General features: G+C 43.9%; 1 protein-coding gene and 1 long non-coding RNA gene across 5 annotated transcripts in view; one reads left to right on the top strand and one right to left on the bottom strand.

Moving 5' to 3' along the window:
* The window catches only part of NRK (Nik related kinase), a 204,078-nt gene that overhangs the window by 32,237 nt on the left and 152,572 nt on the right, over positions 1-19,269 (bottom strand). For all 3 annotated transcript variants that reach the window (XM_072123361.1, XM_072123362.1, XM_072123360.1), the window contains exon 29: positions 17,063-17,212. In XM_072123361.1, the coding sequence (XP_071979462.1) occupies positions 17,063-17,212 (150 nt within the window). The remainder of the gene's footprint in view (positions 1-17,062; positions 17,213-19,269) is intronic.
* LOC140076706 (uncharacterized) overlaps positions 1-19,269 on the top strand; it is a 47,656-nt gene that overhangs the window by 12,912 nt on the left and 15,475 nt on the right. The gene's annotated exons all lie outside the window — the stretch shown is intronic.

Here is a 19,269-nt window from a genome sequence, read left to right on the forward strand (position 1 = left end):
ATAAATATCACATAATTTGTCATGTAGGGGTGTCACCAAGCTATTGATTTGAAGAGGTAATGCGTGATAATCAACTCTGGGGTTGATGTAAAACTACAGCGGTAATGTCAGGCCAATGGCACGTGACAACTGCAAGCCTATAGTCAGGGGTGCAGCAGCCATGAGGCGAGTTGAGCCTCTTGCCTCAGACAGCCCCATCTGCAGCAAGATGGAGTGGGAGCATCAGGGGTGCAGTCCCTGTTACAAAGAACTTAACGCTAAAAAATAGCATTTCTTCACACCAGATGTCAGCATGGGTGTGAGACACTGCATGGAGAGGCCACATATTATAAAAATAACCTGATATATTACTAGTGGAAGTGGTCGAGGGGACGCTGTTCTATTGCTTGTCTCAGGCAGAAGAAAGTTTAGGTTCACCCCTACCTATAGTTGGCGGCATGTATAGCAAATACTGCTAAATGAAGGGAACTTCAACACAATCACATCCTCAGTTAAACAAGCCATAACTAGAAATGGATTACAAAGGAGAAGTAAAATCTTTTCAATGTTCTTATTTGATCATAATAAGCCATTCCTGTCACTGGCTTCACAAAGTGCATCAAAACTCACATGAAAAAGCCCCCTTAAATTAGCACAATACAATAAACGCCAATACAAGATCATTCTCAAAGTTGGGGCATGCACATACTAACGTATATGGTGAAATGGACAAACATTCTTTACTTGCCAGGAAGAAAAATCGGAGGCCAACCTCTGATGTCCATCTCTCCGCTATGACTATCCGTAATACCAATACTGGTATCCACAGCTGGAGGGAAATCTTTATACGTTGCCTTGGTGTTTTCATGAGCAGATGAGTCACAGACAGATATGGGCAGAGGACTAAAAAAATATTGGCAGTGATAGCCAGAAAAAAACAGCAGTCTTCTTCTCCGGACAATCTGCTCTGCTCTCCCCTTCTACATCACATAACATCAGCTATCTGGTCCATAGGCTGTAGCAGAACTGAGAAGATCCACACATTATTTCAGATCATTGACACTAAACAGGGAGGGGGATGTTTATTTTTAGATGTATCTCTTAGAACAAAAAAAAAAAAAGGCAGAATCGCAGGAAAATCTCCAAGGGGAACCTTAAATTAAGGACATAATTTCTTTGAGAAATATTAGGCCTATTTTTTATTAGCTGCTCTACTTTTCATAAGTGATGCCAGAAATAAAAGGGACTTCAATTAACTGGAAATTCATTTTACTAATGAAATATTGAATTGAGGTAAAAAGGGTTACTATTAGAGATGAGCGAACATGCTCGTCCGAGCTTGATGCTCGTTCGAGCATTAGCGTACTCGAAACTGCTCGTTGCTCGGACGAATACTTCGCCCGCTCGAGAAAATGGCAGCTCCCGCCGTTTTGCTTTTTGGCGGCCAGAAACAGAGCCAATCACAAGCCAGGAGACTCTGCACTCCACCCAGCATGACGTGGTACCCTTACACGTCGATAGCAGTGGTTGGCTGGCCAGATCAGGTGACCCTGGGATAGACTAGCCGCTGCCCGCGCTGCTCGGATCATTCTGTGTCTGGATGCCGCTAGGGAGAGAGCTGCTGCTGGTCAGGGAAAGCGTTAGGGTGTTCTATTAGCTTACTGTTAGGCAGGAGTGATTCTACAAGAACCCAACAGCCCTTCTTAGGGCTACAATAATGTTCTACTTTTTTTTTTTTTTATTTGCATCTAGTACCATTTTGTGAGGAATTAGCAGGGGGACTTGCTACCGTTGTGTTTAGCTCTTAGTGGCACACATATCCACCTCAAACACCAAAGTGGGAAAATTTAGTAGGGGTTGGATTTCAATTAGGCACAGTCTGCCATTTTTCCTTTTTTATTTTACGTTTATTTTGTTTAATAACTCAGTGTCATCTCATCTGGCATAGTAGTGTGCTTTCATACTTGGCTAGAAAATAGCCATAGGAGAATCCAAACGGCTTACGCCTACAGTAGCGTTATATATTTGATTTCTGGTTGATCTGCTGGTGGCTGTACTTGCTGCAGTGCATCTACTAGCCAATTGTCAGCAATTTGTAGTGAGACTTGCGACCGCTGTGTTTTGCGCTTAGTGACGCACATATCCATTGCAAAGACCGAAGTGGGAAAATTTAGTAGGGGTTGGATTTCAATTAGGCACAGTCTGCCATTTGTCCTTTTTTATTTTACGTTTATTTTGTTTAATAACTCAGCGTCATCTCATCTGGCATAGTAGTGTGCTTTCATACTTGGCTAGAAAATAGCCATAGGAGAATCCAAACGGCTTACGCCTACAGTAGCGTTATATATTTGATTTCTGGTTGATCTGCTGGTGGCTGTACTTGCTGCAGTGCATCTACTAGCCAATTGTGAGCAATTTGTAGTGAGACTTGCGACCGCTGTGTTTTGCGCTTAGTGACGCACATATCCATTGCAAAGACCGAAGTGGGAAAATTTAGTAGGGGTTGGATTTCAATTAGGCACAGTCTGCCATTTGTCCTTTTTTATTTTACGTTTATTTTGTTTAATAACTCAGCGTCATCTCATCTGGCATAGTAGTGTGCTTTCATACTTGGCTAGAAAATAGCCATAGGAGAATCCAAACGGCTTACGCCTACAGTAGCGTTATATATTTGATTTCTGGTTGATCTGCTGGTGGCTGTACTTGCTGCAGTGCATCTACTAGCCAATTGTCAGCAATTTGTAGTGAGACTTGCGACCGCTGTGTTTTGCGCTTAGTGACGCACATATCCATTGCAAAGACCGAAGTGGGAAAATTTAGTAGGGGTTGGATTTCAATTAGGCACAGTCTGCCATTTGTCCTTTTTTATTTTACGTTTATTTTGTTTAATAACTCAGCGTCATCTCATCTGGCATAGTAGTGTGCTTTCATACTTGGCTAGAAAATAGCCATAGGAGAATCCAAACGGCTTACGCCTACAGTAGCGTTATATATTTGATTTCTGGTTGATCTGCTGGTGGCTGTACTTGCTGCAGTGCATCTACTAGCCAATTGTCAGCAATTTGTAGTGAGACTTGCGACCGCTGTGTTTTGCGCTTAGTGACGCACATATCCATTGCAAAGACCGAAGTGGGAAAATTTAGTAGGGGTTGGATTTCAATTAGGCACAGTCTGCCATTTGTCCTTTTTTATTTTACGTTTATTTTGTTTAATAACTCAGCGTCATCTCATCTGGCATAGTAGTGTGCTTTCATACTTGGCTAGAAAATAGCCATAGGAGAATCCAAACGGCTTACGCCTACAGTAGCGTTATATATTTGATTTCTGGTTGATCTGCTGGTGGCTGTACTTGCTGCAGTGCATCTACTAGCCAATTGTCAGCAATTTGTAGTGAGACTTGCGACCGCTGTGTTTTGCGCTTAGTGACGCACATATCCATTGCAAAGACCGAAGTGGGAAAATTTAGTAGGGGTTGGATTTCAATTAGGCACAGTCTGCCATTTGTCCTTTTTTATTTTACGTTTATTTTGTTTAATAACTCAGCGTCATCTCATCTGGCATAGTAGTGTGCTTTCATACTTGGCTAGAAAATAGCCATAGGAGAATCCAAACGGCTTACGCCTACAGTAGCGTTATATATTTGATTTCTGGTTGATCTGCTGGTGGCTGTACTTGCTGCAGTGCATCTACTAGCCAATTGTCAGCAATTTGTAGTGAGACTTGCGACCGCTGTGTTTTGCGCTTAGTGACGCACATATCCATTGCAAAGACCGAAGTGGGAAAATTTAGTAGGGGTTGGATTTCAATTAGGCACAGTCTGCCATTTGTCCTTTTTTATTTTACGTTTATTTTGTTTAATAACTCGGTGTCATCTCTTCTGGCATAGTAGTGTGCTTTCATACTTGGCTAGAAAATAGCCATAGCAATAGGATAGCATTGTTTGGTTTTAAAAACTCAAAAACACAAAAAAAAAAAAAAACACAAAAAAAAGTTAAAAAAAAATTAAAGCTATAACTCTCATTTTAAAAATGTTTAACCCGAGGGCTAGGGGTAGAGGACGAGGGCGGGGACGTGGGCGTCCAACTACTGCAGGGGTCAGAGGCCGTGGTCCTGGCCGGGGTGAGACACCACCTGCTTATGAGGGAGCAGGGGAACGCCGCAGAGCTACACTCCCTAGGTTCATGTCTGAAGTTACTGGGACTCGTGGTAGAGCACTGTTGAGGCCAGAACAGTGCGAACAGGTGATGTCGTGGATTGCTGACAATGCTTCGAGCAATTTGTCCACCAGTCAGTCTTCCACGCAGTCCACCCATGTCACCGAAATCGCCACTCCTCCAGCTCCTGCACCTCAGCCTCCTCCCCCCCAGTCTGCCCCCTCCCAGGAAAATTTGGCATTTGAACCGGCATACTCTGAGGAACTGTTTTCTGGACCCTTCCCACAGTCACAAACCACTTGTCCGGTTGCTGCTGAGCAATTTTCCGATGCCCAGGTTTTCCACCAGTCACAGTCTGTGGGTGATGATGACCTTCTTGACGTAGTGGAAGTGTGTAAAGAGGTGTCCGACGATGAGGAGACACGGTTGTCAGACAGTGGGGAAGTTGTTGTCAGGGCAGGAAGTCCGAGGGGGGAGCAGACTGAGGGATCGGAGGATGATGAGGTGACAGACCCAAGCTGGGTTGAGAGGCCGGGTGAACACAGTGCTTCTGAGACGGAGGAGAGTCCTATAGCAGAACAGGTTGGAAGAGGCAGTGGTGGGGCCAGACGGAGAGGCAGGGCCAGAGCTGGTGCATCAGCGCCAAATGTGTCAACTAGTGAAGCTCCCGTGGCGAGGGCTCTTGCGGCGAGGGCTAGATCTTCAGAAGTCTGGAGGTTCTTTAAGGAAACACCGGATGACCGACGGACTGTGGTGTGCAACATTTGCCAAAACAGGCTCAGCAGGGGTTCCAACACTACTAGCTTAACTACCACCAGTATGCGCAGGCATATGAATGCTAAACACCCCACTCAGTGGCAACAAGCCCGTTCACCTCCGGCCGTGCACACCACTGCTCCTTCCCCTGTGTCAGCTGATAGTCAGCCCCCTGCCCAGGACCCTGCCACAAAAACCCCATCATCGCCTCCACGATCCGCCACAGCATCCACCAGCGTTCAGCTCTCCATACCCCAGACGCTGGAGCGGAAACGCAAATATAGTGCAACCCACCCGCACGCCCAAGCCCTTAATGTGCACATCTCCAGATTGCTTAGCCTGGAGATGCTGCCCTATAGGCTAGTAGAGACCGAGGCCTTTCGCAACCTCATGGCGGCGGCCGCCCCTCGGTATTCGGTCCCCAGCCGCCACTACTTTTCCCGATGTGCCGTCCCAGCCCTGCACCAGCACGTGTCAGACAACATCACCCGTGCCCTGACCAACGCCGTTTCTGACAAGGTCCACCTGACCACGGACACGTGGACGAGTGCTGCCGGGCAGGGCCACTATATATCGCTGACGGCACATTGGGTTAACTTGGTGGAGGCTGGGACTGAGTCTGACCCTGGGGCTGGTCATATACTGCCGACGCCGAGGATTGCGGGGCCTACCTCGGTCCAGGTGTTTCAGGCCTACTATGCCTCCTCCTCCTCCCACCCCTCCTCCACCTCCTCCTCCGAACTACCATCCGTGGGCACGGCGCCATCAGTCGGTAGCTCTAGGCACAGCAGCAGTGCCGTTGCTAAGCGACAGCAGGCGGTGCTCAAACTGCTGAGCCTAGGCGATAAAAGGCACACCGCCCAAGAGCTATTACAGGGCATCACGGCGCAGACTGATCTGTGGCTGGCACCGCTGAACCTGAAGCCAGGCATGGTTGTGTGTGACAACGGCCGTAACCTGGTGGCGGCTCTGCAACTCGGCAGACTGACACATGTGCCATGCCTGGCCCATGTGTTAAATCTGATAGTTCAGCGTTTCCTCAAGACATACCCCAATCTGTCAGATTTGCTCACGAAGGTGCGCCGCATCTGTGCGCATTTCAGGAAGTCCAGCACAGATGCTGCCACTCTCAGGGCAGCGCAGCGCCGCCTCCAACTGCCCGCTCACCGACTGTTGTGCGACGTGCCCACGAGGTGGAATTCAACACTGACCATGTTATCCAGAGTTTACCAGCAGCGCCGAGCCATTGTAGACTGCCAGATGTCAACTTCCACCAGAACTGGTAGTCAGGTCAGTCAGCTTCCTCAAGTCTACAATGAGGAGTGGATGTGGATGTCTGATATCTGTCAGGTGCTGAGTAACTTTGAGGAGTCAACACAGATGGTCAGTGGCGATGCCGCCATCATCAGCCTCACCATCCCGCTGCTTGGCCTGTTGAAAAACTCTCTGATCAGCATGAAGTCGGAAGCTTTGCGCTCGTCACAAGAGACGGGGGAAGAAGATTCCCTTGTTGATAGCCAAAGCACCCTTAGGTCTGTTTCTCAGCGCATATCGGAGGAGGTGGAGGTGGAGGAGGATGAGGAGGAAGAGGAGGAGAATGTTGGCGAGACACAAGAGGGGACCATTGTTGAGTCCTTTACTGTTCAGCGTGTATGGGCAGAAGAAGAGGAGTTGGAGGAGTTGGAGGAGGAGGAAATGGACAGTCAGGCCAGTGAGGGGAGTGAATTCTTACGCGTTGGTACTCTGGCGCATATGGCAGATTTCATGCTAGGCTGCCTATCCCGTGACCCTCGCGTTCAAAGAATTTATTCCAGCACCGATTACTGGGTGTTCACTCTCCTGGACCCACGGTACAAGCAAAATCTTTCCACTCTCATCCCTGCAGAGGAAAGGAGTGTGAGAATGCATGAATACCAGCAGGCCCTGGTGCACAAGCTGAAACAGTATTTCCCTTCTGACAGCGCTAGCAGCAGAGTGCGTAGTTCTGCGGGACAAGTAGCGAGGGAGAGTAGGCGAGCAGGCAGCTTGTCCAGCACTGGCAAGGGTACGCTTTACAAGGCTTTTGCCAGCTTTATGTCACCCCAGCAAGACACTGTCACCTGTCCCCAGTCTCGGCAGAGTAGGGCTGATCTTTACAGAAAGATGGTGAGGGAGTACGTAGCTGACCATACCATCGTCCTAAATGATCACACAGCTCCCTACAACTACTGGGTTTCAAAGCTGGACATGTGGCACGAACTGGCGCTGTACGCCTTGGAGGTTCTTGCCTGCCCTGCCGCTAGTGTCTTGTCCGAGCGGGTTTTCAGTGCAGCTGGTGGCATCATCACCGATAAGCGTACACGCCTGTCGACTGACAGCGCTGACAGGCTGACGCTTATTAAGATGAATAAAGCCTGGATTTCTCATAATTTCCAATCTCCACCAGGTGAAGGAAGCTCAACCTGAATAATTGATCCACTCCTCCTCCTCCTCATTTTCCTCCTTCTCCTCCTCTTTGTACAGTAAAGCAGAGGAAACTGGCTATTTTTTGACAGGGCCCACTGGCTCTTGCTATAGTACTTTATGCATTTAATTTTTCTGGAGGGCCACCGACCCGGTCCTCTGTTTTAAACAATTTTTGGGAGTGCCACATACAGGCACTCAATCTATTCAATTTTTCTGGAGGGCCACCGACCCGTTCCTCTGTTTTAAACAATTTTTGGGAGTGCCACATACAGGCACTCAATCTATTCTATTTTTCTGGAGGGCCACCTACCTGCTCCTCTGGTTTGAAAACTTTTTGGGACTGCCACATACAGGCACTCAATCGATTCCATTTTTCTGGAGGGCCACCTACCTGCTCCTCTGGTTTGAAAACTTTTTGGGACTGCCACATACAGGCACTCAATCTATTCTATTTTTCTGGAGGGCCACCTACCTGCTCCTCTGGTTTGAAAACTTTTTGGGACTGCCACATACAGGCACTCAATCTATTCAATTTTTCTGGAGGGCCACCTACCTGCTCCTCTGGTTTGAAAAATTTTTGGGACTGCCACATACAGGCACTCAATCTATTCTATTTTTCTGGAGGGCCACCTACCTGCTCCTCTGGTTTGAAAAATTTTTGGGACTGCCACATACAGGCACTATCCAAATTAAATTGTCTCCATAGCAGCCTCCACACGTTGTCTCCATTGCTACCTCCAAAAGTCGTCCATATAGCTGCCTCCATACATCGTCCCTTTATCAAACGAGGTGTGTCAGGCAGAAATTTGGGTTGTTTTCATGGATTCCACATCAAAGTTGTTAACTTTGTCGCCACCCAGCTGTGTTATCCACAAAATATACTAATAAACTTTTATCATTTACCAATATTATTTCAGCGCTTCTTGCGCATCTGTTTACATTCCCCTCACCCGCCATATCCTAAACTTATAAGAACGCTACTACACTTGATCTTATACAAAAGGTTCTTAGAAGTGCTGTTTGGGGAGTAGCCTAGAGACAGGGGCTTGGATTGGCGAAAGCTCGCCTGGCAGCGGAGCGCTAACTCCATGCCAAGATCCAACTAACATAGTTTTAACTGCAGCACCTTTAATCTACTACTAGTTCACTGCCTCCATACATGGTCCCCTTATCAAACGAGCTGTGTCAGGCAGAATTTTGGGTTGTTTTCATGGCTTCCATGTTAACTTTGTCGCCACCCTGCTGTGTAATCCACAAAATATACTGGCAAACTTTTATCATGTACCGATATTATTTGAGCGCTTCTTGCTCACCTCCTTTGGTTCCTCTCTGCCACCCATTGGTTTGAAGCCTGAGTCCATTTAGGGTATGTCGCCATGCCACTCTCTAGCCTGCTGCCGCTGCCTCTGCATGCCGTCCCCTATAGTGTCAGGGTCAATTATTGCATGTTTTAGATGCTATCTAGCTTCATTCTGTCACTCTGTCATGGCCATGCTGTTGCCCATAATTTTGGCATAATGGTGCGATTAAGCAGCCTCAGAGGCATCCATGCATGCTGCCCCTGCTGTTTCCTGTCCATTTCCGTGGTGTTTCCATCCTTTTCTGAGGTTCCCAGGTGTTTGGCCAAGCTTCCCTGTGCAGAGCCTTGGTCCCCTTGAAAAATGCTCGAGTCTCCCATTGACTTCAATGGGGTTCGTTATTCGAGACGAGCACTCGAGCATCGGGAAAAGTTCGTCTCGAATAACGAGTACCCGAGCATTTTAGTGCTCGCTCATCTCTAGTTACTATATCCCCCCACCAAATGTTTATTTAACTCTTTTGCATTCTAAGTTGCTTCCATGGATTTATCCTCAACAATAGAGAAGAAGATGTTGGTATAGCTTACTTCTGTTGTAAGATTTTGATATGCAAATGTACTTTCTATACAATGATCATGCTGATGGTTACATGCGGAGACTGCAGATGTTCTTATGAGAGGAGCCAACTAGATAGGTTCCCTATGAAAGATGTAAGCAAGCAAAATATATATTTTTTTTTGTAAAATATTTTATGTGCTATATCCTAGTAGCATTCCACGCATGAAATCCTGTATTAGCTGCTATTTTTGGAATTCTTTTTAATATAATTATCAGGTTGTGATGTGAAACAGTGTTAGGGTCACATACAGTATATTCAGGAGTGTAGTCATAGGGTAAAGCTACCACTGGTGCCAATAACGACATGGAAGGGCAGGTAGTAGGATCATATATACGCCTTTTCTACTGTATTTAGATGTTTGCCTGTTTACGCAATTTTAATGTAGCTGGAAGAAAAGGCATTGTGGAACGGAGGGTAGATTTTATATTATTATTGATTTTACCAACCCTCCTAACACTGAGAACCATTGGGTCCAAAAGAGGGAAAAGAGGGGGGGTTTTCTAGTGTACAATGGAAGGTCTGAAATTAATGTCCGGTCAGGAATCTTTCAACATCACTTAAAGTTGTCAAGGTGTAATCACCCCTCTCCAGAACGCAGCACCTACATTATCTCCATTTTAACACAAAGGCTTAAAGGATGTCTAGCATCAAAATCAAGCATGCTAAACCAGGGGCGCTCCAGGCACTGTGACTGTAGTAAATTCTTATATTTGTTATCCATGGTCTCCTTTCTTCCAAATTCAACTTTTAAAATTTAGTGCCAAAGGGCTCTTTGGGTGCTATTAGAGCCCCTCTATGGTCTGTAGCTTTGTATTCTGTTACACTGCCTACCTCTGCACTTCTGGGGCTGGCTAGGCTGGCTAAATGTAGACATTATCCAATCTAAGCTCAATAAAATCAATGTGTACAAAGCTCCTGGACCAGATGGGTTACACCCCAGAGTTCTTAAAGAACTCAGTTCTGTTATTGCTGTACCGCTGGCTAAAATCTTCAGGGATTCTGTAATGTCTGGTGTGGTGCCAAGTGACTGGCGCAAGGCAAATGTGGTGCCAATATATAAAAAGGGCTCTAGAACTTCACCTGGCAATTACAGGCCTGTAAGCTTAACTTCCATTGTGGGGAAAGTATTGGAAGGGTTAGTAAAAGACTACATACTGGAGTATGTGACATCAAATAGTATAATAAGTGACAGCCAGCATGGGTTTACTAAGAATAGAAGTTGTCAAACTAACCTTATCTGCTTTTATGAAGATTTGAGCAGATGCTTGGATGGAGGAGCAGCTGTGGATATTGTGTTCTTGGACTTTGCAAAGGCATTTGACACTATCCCTCATAGACGCCTGATGGGTAAAATTAGGGCTATTGGTTTGGCAGAAATCATTTGCAATTGGATTGAAAACTGGCTGAAGGATCGTATCCAGAGAGTTGTGGTCAATGATTCCTACTCGGAATGGTCACCAGTTATGAGTGGTGTACCCCAGGTTTCTGTGCTTGGCCCACTACTATTTAATATATTTTTTAATGATATAGAGGTAGGAATTAATAGCACTGTGTCTATTTTTGCAGATGACACCAAACTGTGTAGTGTAATACAGTCTATGGAGGATGTTCATAGGCTGCAGGGTGACTTGGACAAACTGAATGTTTGGTCATCCACTTGGCAAATGAGGTTTAATGTGGATAAATGTAAGGTTATGCACCTGGGGGCCAATAATCCAAAGGCAAAATATGTCCTTGGGGGAGTAAATCTGGGAGAGTCCCTTGTTGAGAAGGACCTGGGGGTACTAGTAGATCATAAATTGAATAACAGCATGCAATGTCAATCAGCTGCCTCTAAAGCCAGTAGGATCTTGTCATGTATCAAAAGTGGTATGGACTCTCGTGATAGGGATGTAATATTACCACTATACAAGGCACTGGTTCGGCCACACCTGGAATATGCTGTCCAGTTCTGGGCACCGGTCCATAAAAAGGATGCCCTGGAGCTGGAGAGGGTTCAACGTAGAGCCACAAAAATGATAAGGGGTATGGAGGGTCTCAGTTATGAGGAAAGATTAAAACAACTAGATTTATTTAGTCTGGAAAAGAGACGACTACGAGGGGACATGATTAATTTATATAAATATATGAATGGTCCATACAAAAAATATGGTGGTAAGTTGTTTCAGATTAGATCAAATCAAAAGACGAGGGGGCACTGTCTCCGTTTGGAGAAATCAAGGTTTAATCACCGGAGGCGACAGGGCTTTTTTACTATGAGAACGGTCAATCTGTGGAATAGCCTGCCTCAGGCGCTGGTCACAGCAGGGACAGCGGAGAGCTTCAAGAAGGGTCTAGATGCCTTTTTACACCTAAATAACATTGATGGTTATGTTATATAGAATTGTTTCCCCTAAATCCCTTCCTCATCCAATCCCTTCCCTTCCTTGGTTGAACTTGATGGACAAGTGTCTTTTTTCAACCGTAGAAACTATGGAATCAAAAAAAAAAAAAAAAGTGCTCCTGCACATTAAGGCCCCTTCCACACTTGCGTTGCAGATCACGTCAGAGTCTGATCAGGTTGCGATCAGGGTTTGGTCAGTGAAAAACGCACATTTTGCATCAGAGTTCAATCAGTTTTCAGAGTTTGTTCAGTGTCTCAGTTTTTCATGCGCGTTTTCAATGCAATTTCAATGCGTTTTTCACGCGTGTGAAATGGACTCAGGGCTGAGCTCTATCTTTTCTATGGCAATTGATGCATGAAAAACGCATTGCACTTGCAAGTGTCTCAGAGTACAATGCATTTTTGATGCATCTCCATAGACTTGTATGGTGCGTTTTTCACGCGTGTGACTTGCAAAAGTTGAGCATGTCAAAATTTAAATGCGCGTGTGTGCGTGAAAAAAAATGCAAGTCTGAAAAGACCCATTGGTTACAATTGGTCAGAGTGCAATGCAAGTTCTGTGCGTCAAAAGCACGCGCAGAAAACGCGTGTGAAACACGCAAGTGTGAAAGGGACCTAACAGTCAGTGAAGCTGCATTGAAGTTAATTTTAGAAGGAAGGAGGCCATGGATAACAAATATAAGATGATTACCACAGTCATGGAGGGAAGGATAGCATGTTTGATTTGTTACTTATATACCCCTAGCACCTATTTTTATAAATTCCTGATCCCGGACATCGCCTCTCAGCACTGCCATGCTGGTCCTCCCTTCTGAGGCTTACATATTTATGTGGAGATGATGTGCCGGTTTCTATAACCGAGTAAACAAAGCTCGTGGGGAGAACCAAAGTGGTGACACTGGAAACTGTTTCTTGCATCCTCACCTCACCAAATACTGTCTAAGGACTGTCTGATACTTTTCGATAAATGTATTGCAATTTGTTTTAGACAGTCTTTTCTTGGGAGAAATAATTGTCAAACAAACATTTGGCCAATAAGTTGCTTATGTTTATGTCCACTCATATTATCAATTTATATATAAATAATATCTGCGGAGTCATCGTGAAATGAAACACATTGTACATGTACATAGGCAATACTATAAGGTTAATAAATATACATACTTTCAACTATGGTTTCTATGGTTTCTAGTCATCTGAGGGAACTGTGTATATAAATGTAGAATATATACAGGACTAGACTAGTTAGTAATGGTGTCTCCTAATATCGTTGGAGCTATCACACAAGAACTCCATTGCCATATTGTTGCCCTCCAAATGTACAATAATTGCTTTACACTAATGAACTGCTGAGTTACTAAATTCTCTTCTAAGTGATGAAACCAACCAAAATAATGGAAGCAGCCAGTATATCTGTTACATCTGTGAAGTACGCTACATATTTCTATCATCATCTGGAATCAATCCATATCCAGATCTGGGACCTCTTCCAATGTGTAGCAGCAGCTGCAGGCAGTTCTACCTTGCTTCTCCTCAAATTCTAAATTGGAATAGAAATTGTAAAAATAATATACAACATTTACAAAATATTCAGACTAAAGCTACATTCAAACGGCCATATGGAGGACGTATATACGGCAGATATACATCGCCCATAGACAGCAATGGGCGCACGGTGCCCTGCGGGAGCAGTGAGATGCTGCACGTGTGCGGCACCGTACCACTCCGTACCCTGTGAAAAGATAGCACATGCCCTATCTTTTCGTGGCATATGGCTCCATGCGCCATATATACCTATGGAGAGGGGCGGAGGTGAGCATTGCTCACCTCCTCCTCCTCTCCCCTCGCACCGCCGTATGCCTGCTGTGCTACGGTACGCTGTACAACGGGCGTCTGAATGTAGCCTTAGAAAGATCTTAAAGAAAATCTACCACCAAAATCAAGCATTATAAAGCAGGAACACTTACTCATAGATCCAGGCACCGTGACTGTGGTAATCTTCTTATATTTGTTTACTATCCCCATACTCCTTCTAAAATCAACTTATTAGGCTAATTATGCAAATCTAGGGGGAGGGTTTGCCAAAGCCCCTCCGTGCTGTGGCTCGAGGAGCACTTGCCACATCCCACTGTGTGAGACTACAACAGAGAGGGAAGTGCCGAGGGAGCAGGGGTGAGGCCGTGTAACAGCCTTTGAAGCTACAGCACAGAGATCTAGTAACACACCCAGGAGCCCTTCTGACTGATTAGCATAATTTAAAAAGTTGATTATAGGATGAAAGAGGCCATGGATAATAAATATAAGAAGATTACCACAGTCATTGTGTGTGGATCTATCAGTAAGTGCTTCTGGTTTATCATGCTTGATTTTGATAGTAGATTTCCTTTAAAATAAATTTAATATAGAATGGTAAGAGTCCTGTTCCTGAGTTCTGTTATTTCATTTTCTACTCCCTTCTACCACAATGTAAACTTTGTGGAAAAAAGAGGATTCCAGCAGGCAAATGGCCACAAAGGCCTAGCATGGATGGCCTATTAAACTTTTTATGCATAATCATTGACGGTACACATTTTTGGCAGTAACCTTTTTCACTGGCCACGTTGAATGCCCTGGAAAATGAGTATCCTACATACAGGTTAGCACTTTACAGATTATTTTCTGGGATACCAGGGTGCCTGGTCTCTTATGATCAGTGTTCAGGACACTTTGTGGACTAGCAGTATATCCCTGTTATGATTTGGGGAGGGAATCCATTTAAGCCCGTATTCACCTATATATCTCCATAGTAAGTAAAACGTTGGAACGGTTTTTGACAATAATGCTTCAAACCCGAAGACCCCAATGCCAACAATGCCTGTCACAAACCCCACTCACCTGAGTTCCCACACGGGGTGTACCTACTCTATGGAGTCCCAGAATTTAGCCCCTAAGCTCTGCCCACTTCCATAAAATGGCATCCTAATGCTAAATTTACTCCACGCAATCTCAGCACCCAGTCAATCTACTGCCACCACCCACGAGGTACTTACGCAAAGAAGGCCGTAGGCGCCTCAACCACACAAACAATGCACACTGAAGATTTACTCAGCACATGCTCTCACTACTTATACGATATTAAACTGATGAATTCACATAGAACATGCAATCGCTTACTATATAGACTATGCTAAAAATACCTCTGGTAACGCAATTCCCTTTGGAGACACAGATACTTTAAGGCTACAAGCAGAGACTTACTAAAGTCACACTTTAATATACATAAAAAATACAGTACACTCAAAGAATAAAGTTGTCAGATAAAATGAAAAACACAATACACATCTGATACTAACAAACAGTTAGGGAAAAAGGAAACAAAAGACTCTTGCTATTGAAATAGATAGAAGTTCTTTGGCCCGAGGACTAGACATAGAGAGCGATACAGTCTTCTAGTGAATAGGGTCCCCCAAACCGAACCAAAGCCATGTGGCTGCTTCACTAATTTAAACCTAGGGGCTTTTTGACCCCCACCCCTCGCTGTGCTGTCACCGTGAGGGGGAGTTTTTCTTTCCCCCTCCCATCAGTGAGGTACTTTCTGGGTCTGGGGTTTTATTAAAACCCAATAACTTTTGATTGGAAGATGGTACAATTGTGCCATTGCTTCCAATCAACCGGGTACCTTATTCCCATTTACCCCCTACCAAACTCTGGTTGTCTTAGCCTAATATCACGGGTGTTCTGCTATTGGCTGACTTCCCCTGGAGCTAGGCTTCTGATTCTCGCTCCAGGAGCATATCTAGACCCCATAACTGTCCCGTGTAACTGGAGACCCATAATTATGAATTATGCATAAGTTATGGACAGCTATGATATTTCCCATTGTCTGAGTTTTGGAGGGAAAAACCATAATCTGCTGTTTCTTTCATCCACCTTCCTAAACCACACTCTGGACCAAGGTGTCATTTTCCCCACTTAGTGAAGAGCATGTTTCTATGACCAAAAGAGACTCCCTGGGGAGACACTCTCTTCCTGGCTGGTTGTAAAACAATGTGCCCCTTCAGCCATTTGCTCTGGCCAAATGGAGCCTCAGGACAGGACATGATTGAAACAACACAAAAGAAAAAAACAATAAAGAAAATTAAAAAAAAAAAACCTGTAGAGTAGTAATATTATCACACCGCCCATAATGAGAGGAACACTGCAAATAAATGCTAATAGAGGATATGCCACACTACAGAGTATTCTGACTTGATCTGCTGACTGTTGCTGTTCATGGCAATTTAGTGAAGTGGATAAAGCGCTACTTGAAAATCCAACTCTATTGAAATCAATGGTATCTGACAATTTCCTGGCACACGCAACGTAATCAATGTGGTTAGGCAGCAGTTATTTCCGTGCATTTCAAGCCTAAAAATTGCTGAGAAAATGCAGATGTTTTAGAACGCTGATGTTTATTTTGGAAAGTTTGTATGTGTATACCATATACTTATATGGCAGTAGATTGATAAGATATCTTTTCTAACTAGACTAAAAATGTGTATTACAAAATTGCAATATTAAAATTTAAACATAGAGAGCAAATTTATTGCATCAATACAACATCCCCCTTTAGAAGTCATACTATAGAGCATTTGTTATGTAATAACATTTTTTTAATTTTAAAGGAACAGATGTGAATCAACGCAATGAAGTAAGTCAATGCACAATGGGTATAACACAAGGCAAGAATCATGTGCATACGACAATAGAAAATAAAACATCCCATGGCCTAGGGTATTTGGGGCATTAGATCTAAACATATGACCCTAGTGGCGGACCAAACTTAGAAAAGTGGAAAGTGAGGAAAATAACAAGGCGTTGGCCACCAGACTAATGGAGCTTAGCTGGGAGCAGAAGGAAGCATAGTTGTAATATGGCAGTGATATAAGGGTACCTCATTGAGCCAAAATAATCCAATGGGCCCCAAATTGTATTGTATTTATCAATGGAATTACTCAGGAAAGCAGATGGTTCCATTTTGGATGTTGGAGAGGTCTGCTTTCAACAATGGGCTATCAGGGTCAGGATGTTCAGTAATAATTTGTCATGGAACACCATTAAAGTTTGCTAAAAATGTATTCTCATAGCAACCCATTACAATTCAATCCTGGGTACTACCTCCATTCCAGAAAGACTACTTTATTGGCAAGCAAAATGGTAGGGAGTTGGCAAGTGTAAAGGAGCAGAAGGTACTGAGCATTATAATGATGTCCACTTTGATCTTTGCATTACTTCTATGTATGTTGCTAGTTGGATTATAAAATATTGGGCTTCCAAAGACTAGAGTATGCTTTCATTTACTACTTTATATGATACATATTATGTATCATAAAAACAAATATTTGAACTTAGAATTTCCTAATTAAGAAAAGAATACAAATATAAAATACTACCCTGATATAGTACTTACATGTGTGGGCAGATAAAGATCGTAGACCGTCCCAGAGTCAACATCAATGGCGTGAAATCCCACCGAAGATCCAAAAATGACCTTGAGCCTTTGCCCATTTTCTACGGTTAGGTCAACAAATAATGGTTTTTGATGAAGAGAAGAAAATGACTAAAAAAAAAAAACAGACAACAACAAAATTGTGGCACAACAGTAATCAGTTCCATAGTTGTAGTAACAGGTAGTCAACCTCCATACAGAAGACTGTATAATTCTATTACACTATTTATTGCATAATTGAAATATTACATTTCTGGTTATTATGTGTAATTATTACTCAAAAGTTTTCAAGCAAATATACAACAGGAAAATACACTTCAAGAATGAAACAGATATTATCTATAGTCATGGCTAGATATAAACCGTATATTCTTTAAGTATAATTCGACCCGAGTATAAGCCAAGGCCCATAATTTTAACACAAAAAAACTGGTTAAACCTATTGACTCGAGTATAAGCCAAGGATGGGAAATGCATTGGTCACATGCCCCCCAGTATATAGCCAGCCATCCCCCTGTATTATATAGCCAGGCCCCCTAGTATAAAGCCAGTAGTCCCCTTGTATATAGCGAGTGCCTGCCCCCCTGTATATAGCCAGCAAAGTCCTAGTATATAGCCAGTGCCTGCCTCCCCGTGTATATAGCCAGTGTCTGCCACCATGTATATAGCCACTGTCTGCCGCCCATGTATATAGCCAGTGCCTGCCACACAGTATATTGCCAGTGCCTGCCACACAGTATATTGCCAGTGCCTGCCACACAGTATATAGTCAGTGCTTGACACACAGTGTATAACCAGTGCTTGCCCCACAGTATATAGCCAGTGCCTGCCCCACAGTATATAGCCAATGCCTGCCCCCAGTATGTAGCATGTGCCTGCCCCCCCATATATAGCCAGTGCTTGCACCTCCCGGTATATAGCTAGTGCCTCCCCCCCTCCCACCCCATATATAGCAAGCAGCCCCCCTCGCAGCCTAAAAAAACCATCTTTCCAAAATCTGTCCCTGGTCATATGATGTCACAAGTGCATGGCTCATTAATCACAGAGAGCAATCAGAGCTGCGTGACATAACAAGCCATGCACCTGTGTGACATCACATGACCAGAGATATAACGAGCCGTGCACCTGTTTGACATCACATGACTAGAGATATAACGAGCCGTGCACCTGTCTGACATCACGTGACCAGGGACAGATTTCTGCCCACTGCGGGTAAACAAGCTTTCTGTAGAATGACAGCAAGCAGAGATCTAGAAGTGATTTGGAAAATATTGGTACATGGTATATTTTACCAGTATACAGAGCATAATATTTATTTGCTAAAATGAGAAGACCCGTTAGTTACCAAGGCTGCATTCGTGACTGATCCATTGAGGCCTCTAGTAAGCTTTAACCATATCCTGGTTAACATCTGCTTCCAATCAGGGTAGGATATTCAGGAATAATCTGGCATGATACTCTGCGAGTCTCCACCCAAGACTTTTTTCATAACAGTCATTATTGTTCGACTTAGCGTCTCATGAAAGATTTTGTCACAATAAAATAAATGTATAATAAAATAAACCTGATTTAAAATATGATGTCTCCTAGGACAGTGTTCCAAGTGTATGTTTCTTCTGAAATCCCCCGTTACATTTATCCTTAAATCTCTGCTGTTTGAAGGCTGCACAGGGGATTGTATCTCAGAACTCTAAAGACTTCCAATCAGTTTCATCTAGGACCTTGCAGCTTGCTGATCCCAGGGCTGATACGCAGATAGAGAGAGCACTGTTTCACATTCCTAACCTTTGATTTGAAGGTTATCGCTTTGGGTTGTACTATTCGCAGCTTTGTGACTAAATTATTTTATTTGAAGAGTAATTCTTTCTAGATCATTCAGATGGGAACGCACAAAAAGCCACAAGTAATTCTTGCGATTGCTTAATGTTGTATCTAGATACGATGCAGATATTATGAATATTTAGGAATGTCGTCTCTCCACTCAATACAGTTTTTTTTAGCACTACATTATAATTAATACCATTTGTTGGCAGCTGGATGAGCTGCCATAAATATTTTTATGGTATCTGGCAAAAAGTCATAAGAATTCATGTCACGAAGACAAAGAATAACATCCTATGAGGTTTTAAGCAAAGAATTAAAATTGAGATGTCACTTTTTGAAACTAC

This window comes from Engystomops pustulosus, chromosome 9 (genome assembly GCF_040894005.1).
Source record: "Engystomops pustulosus chromosome 9, aEngPut4.maternal, whole genome shotgun sequence".
NCBI classification, from domain to species: Eukaryota; Metazoa; Chordata; class Amphibia; order Anura; family Leptodactylidae; genus Engystomops; species Engystomops pustulosus.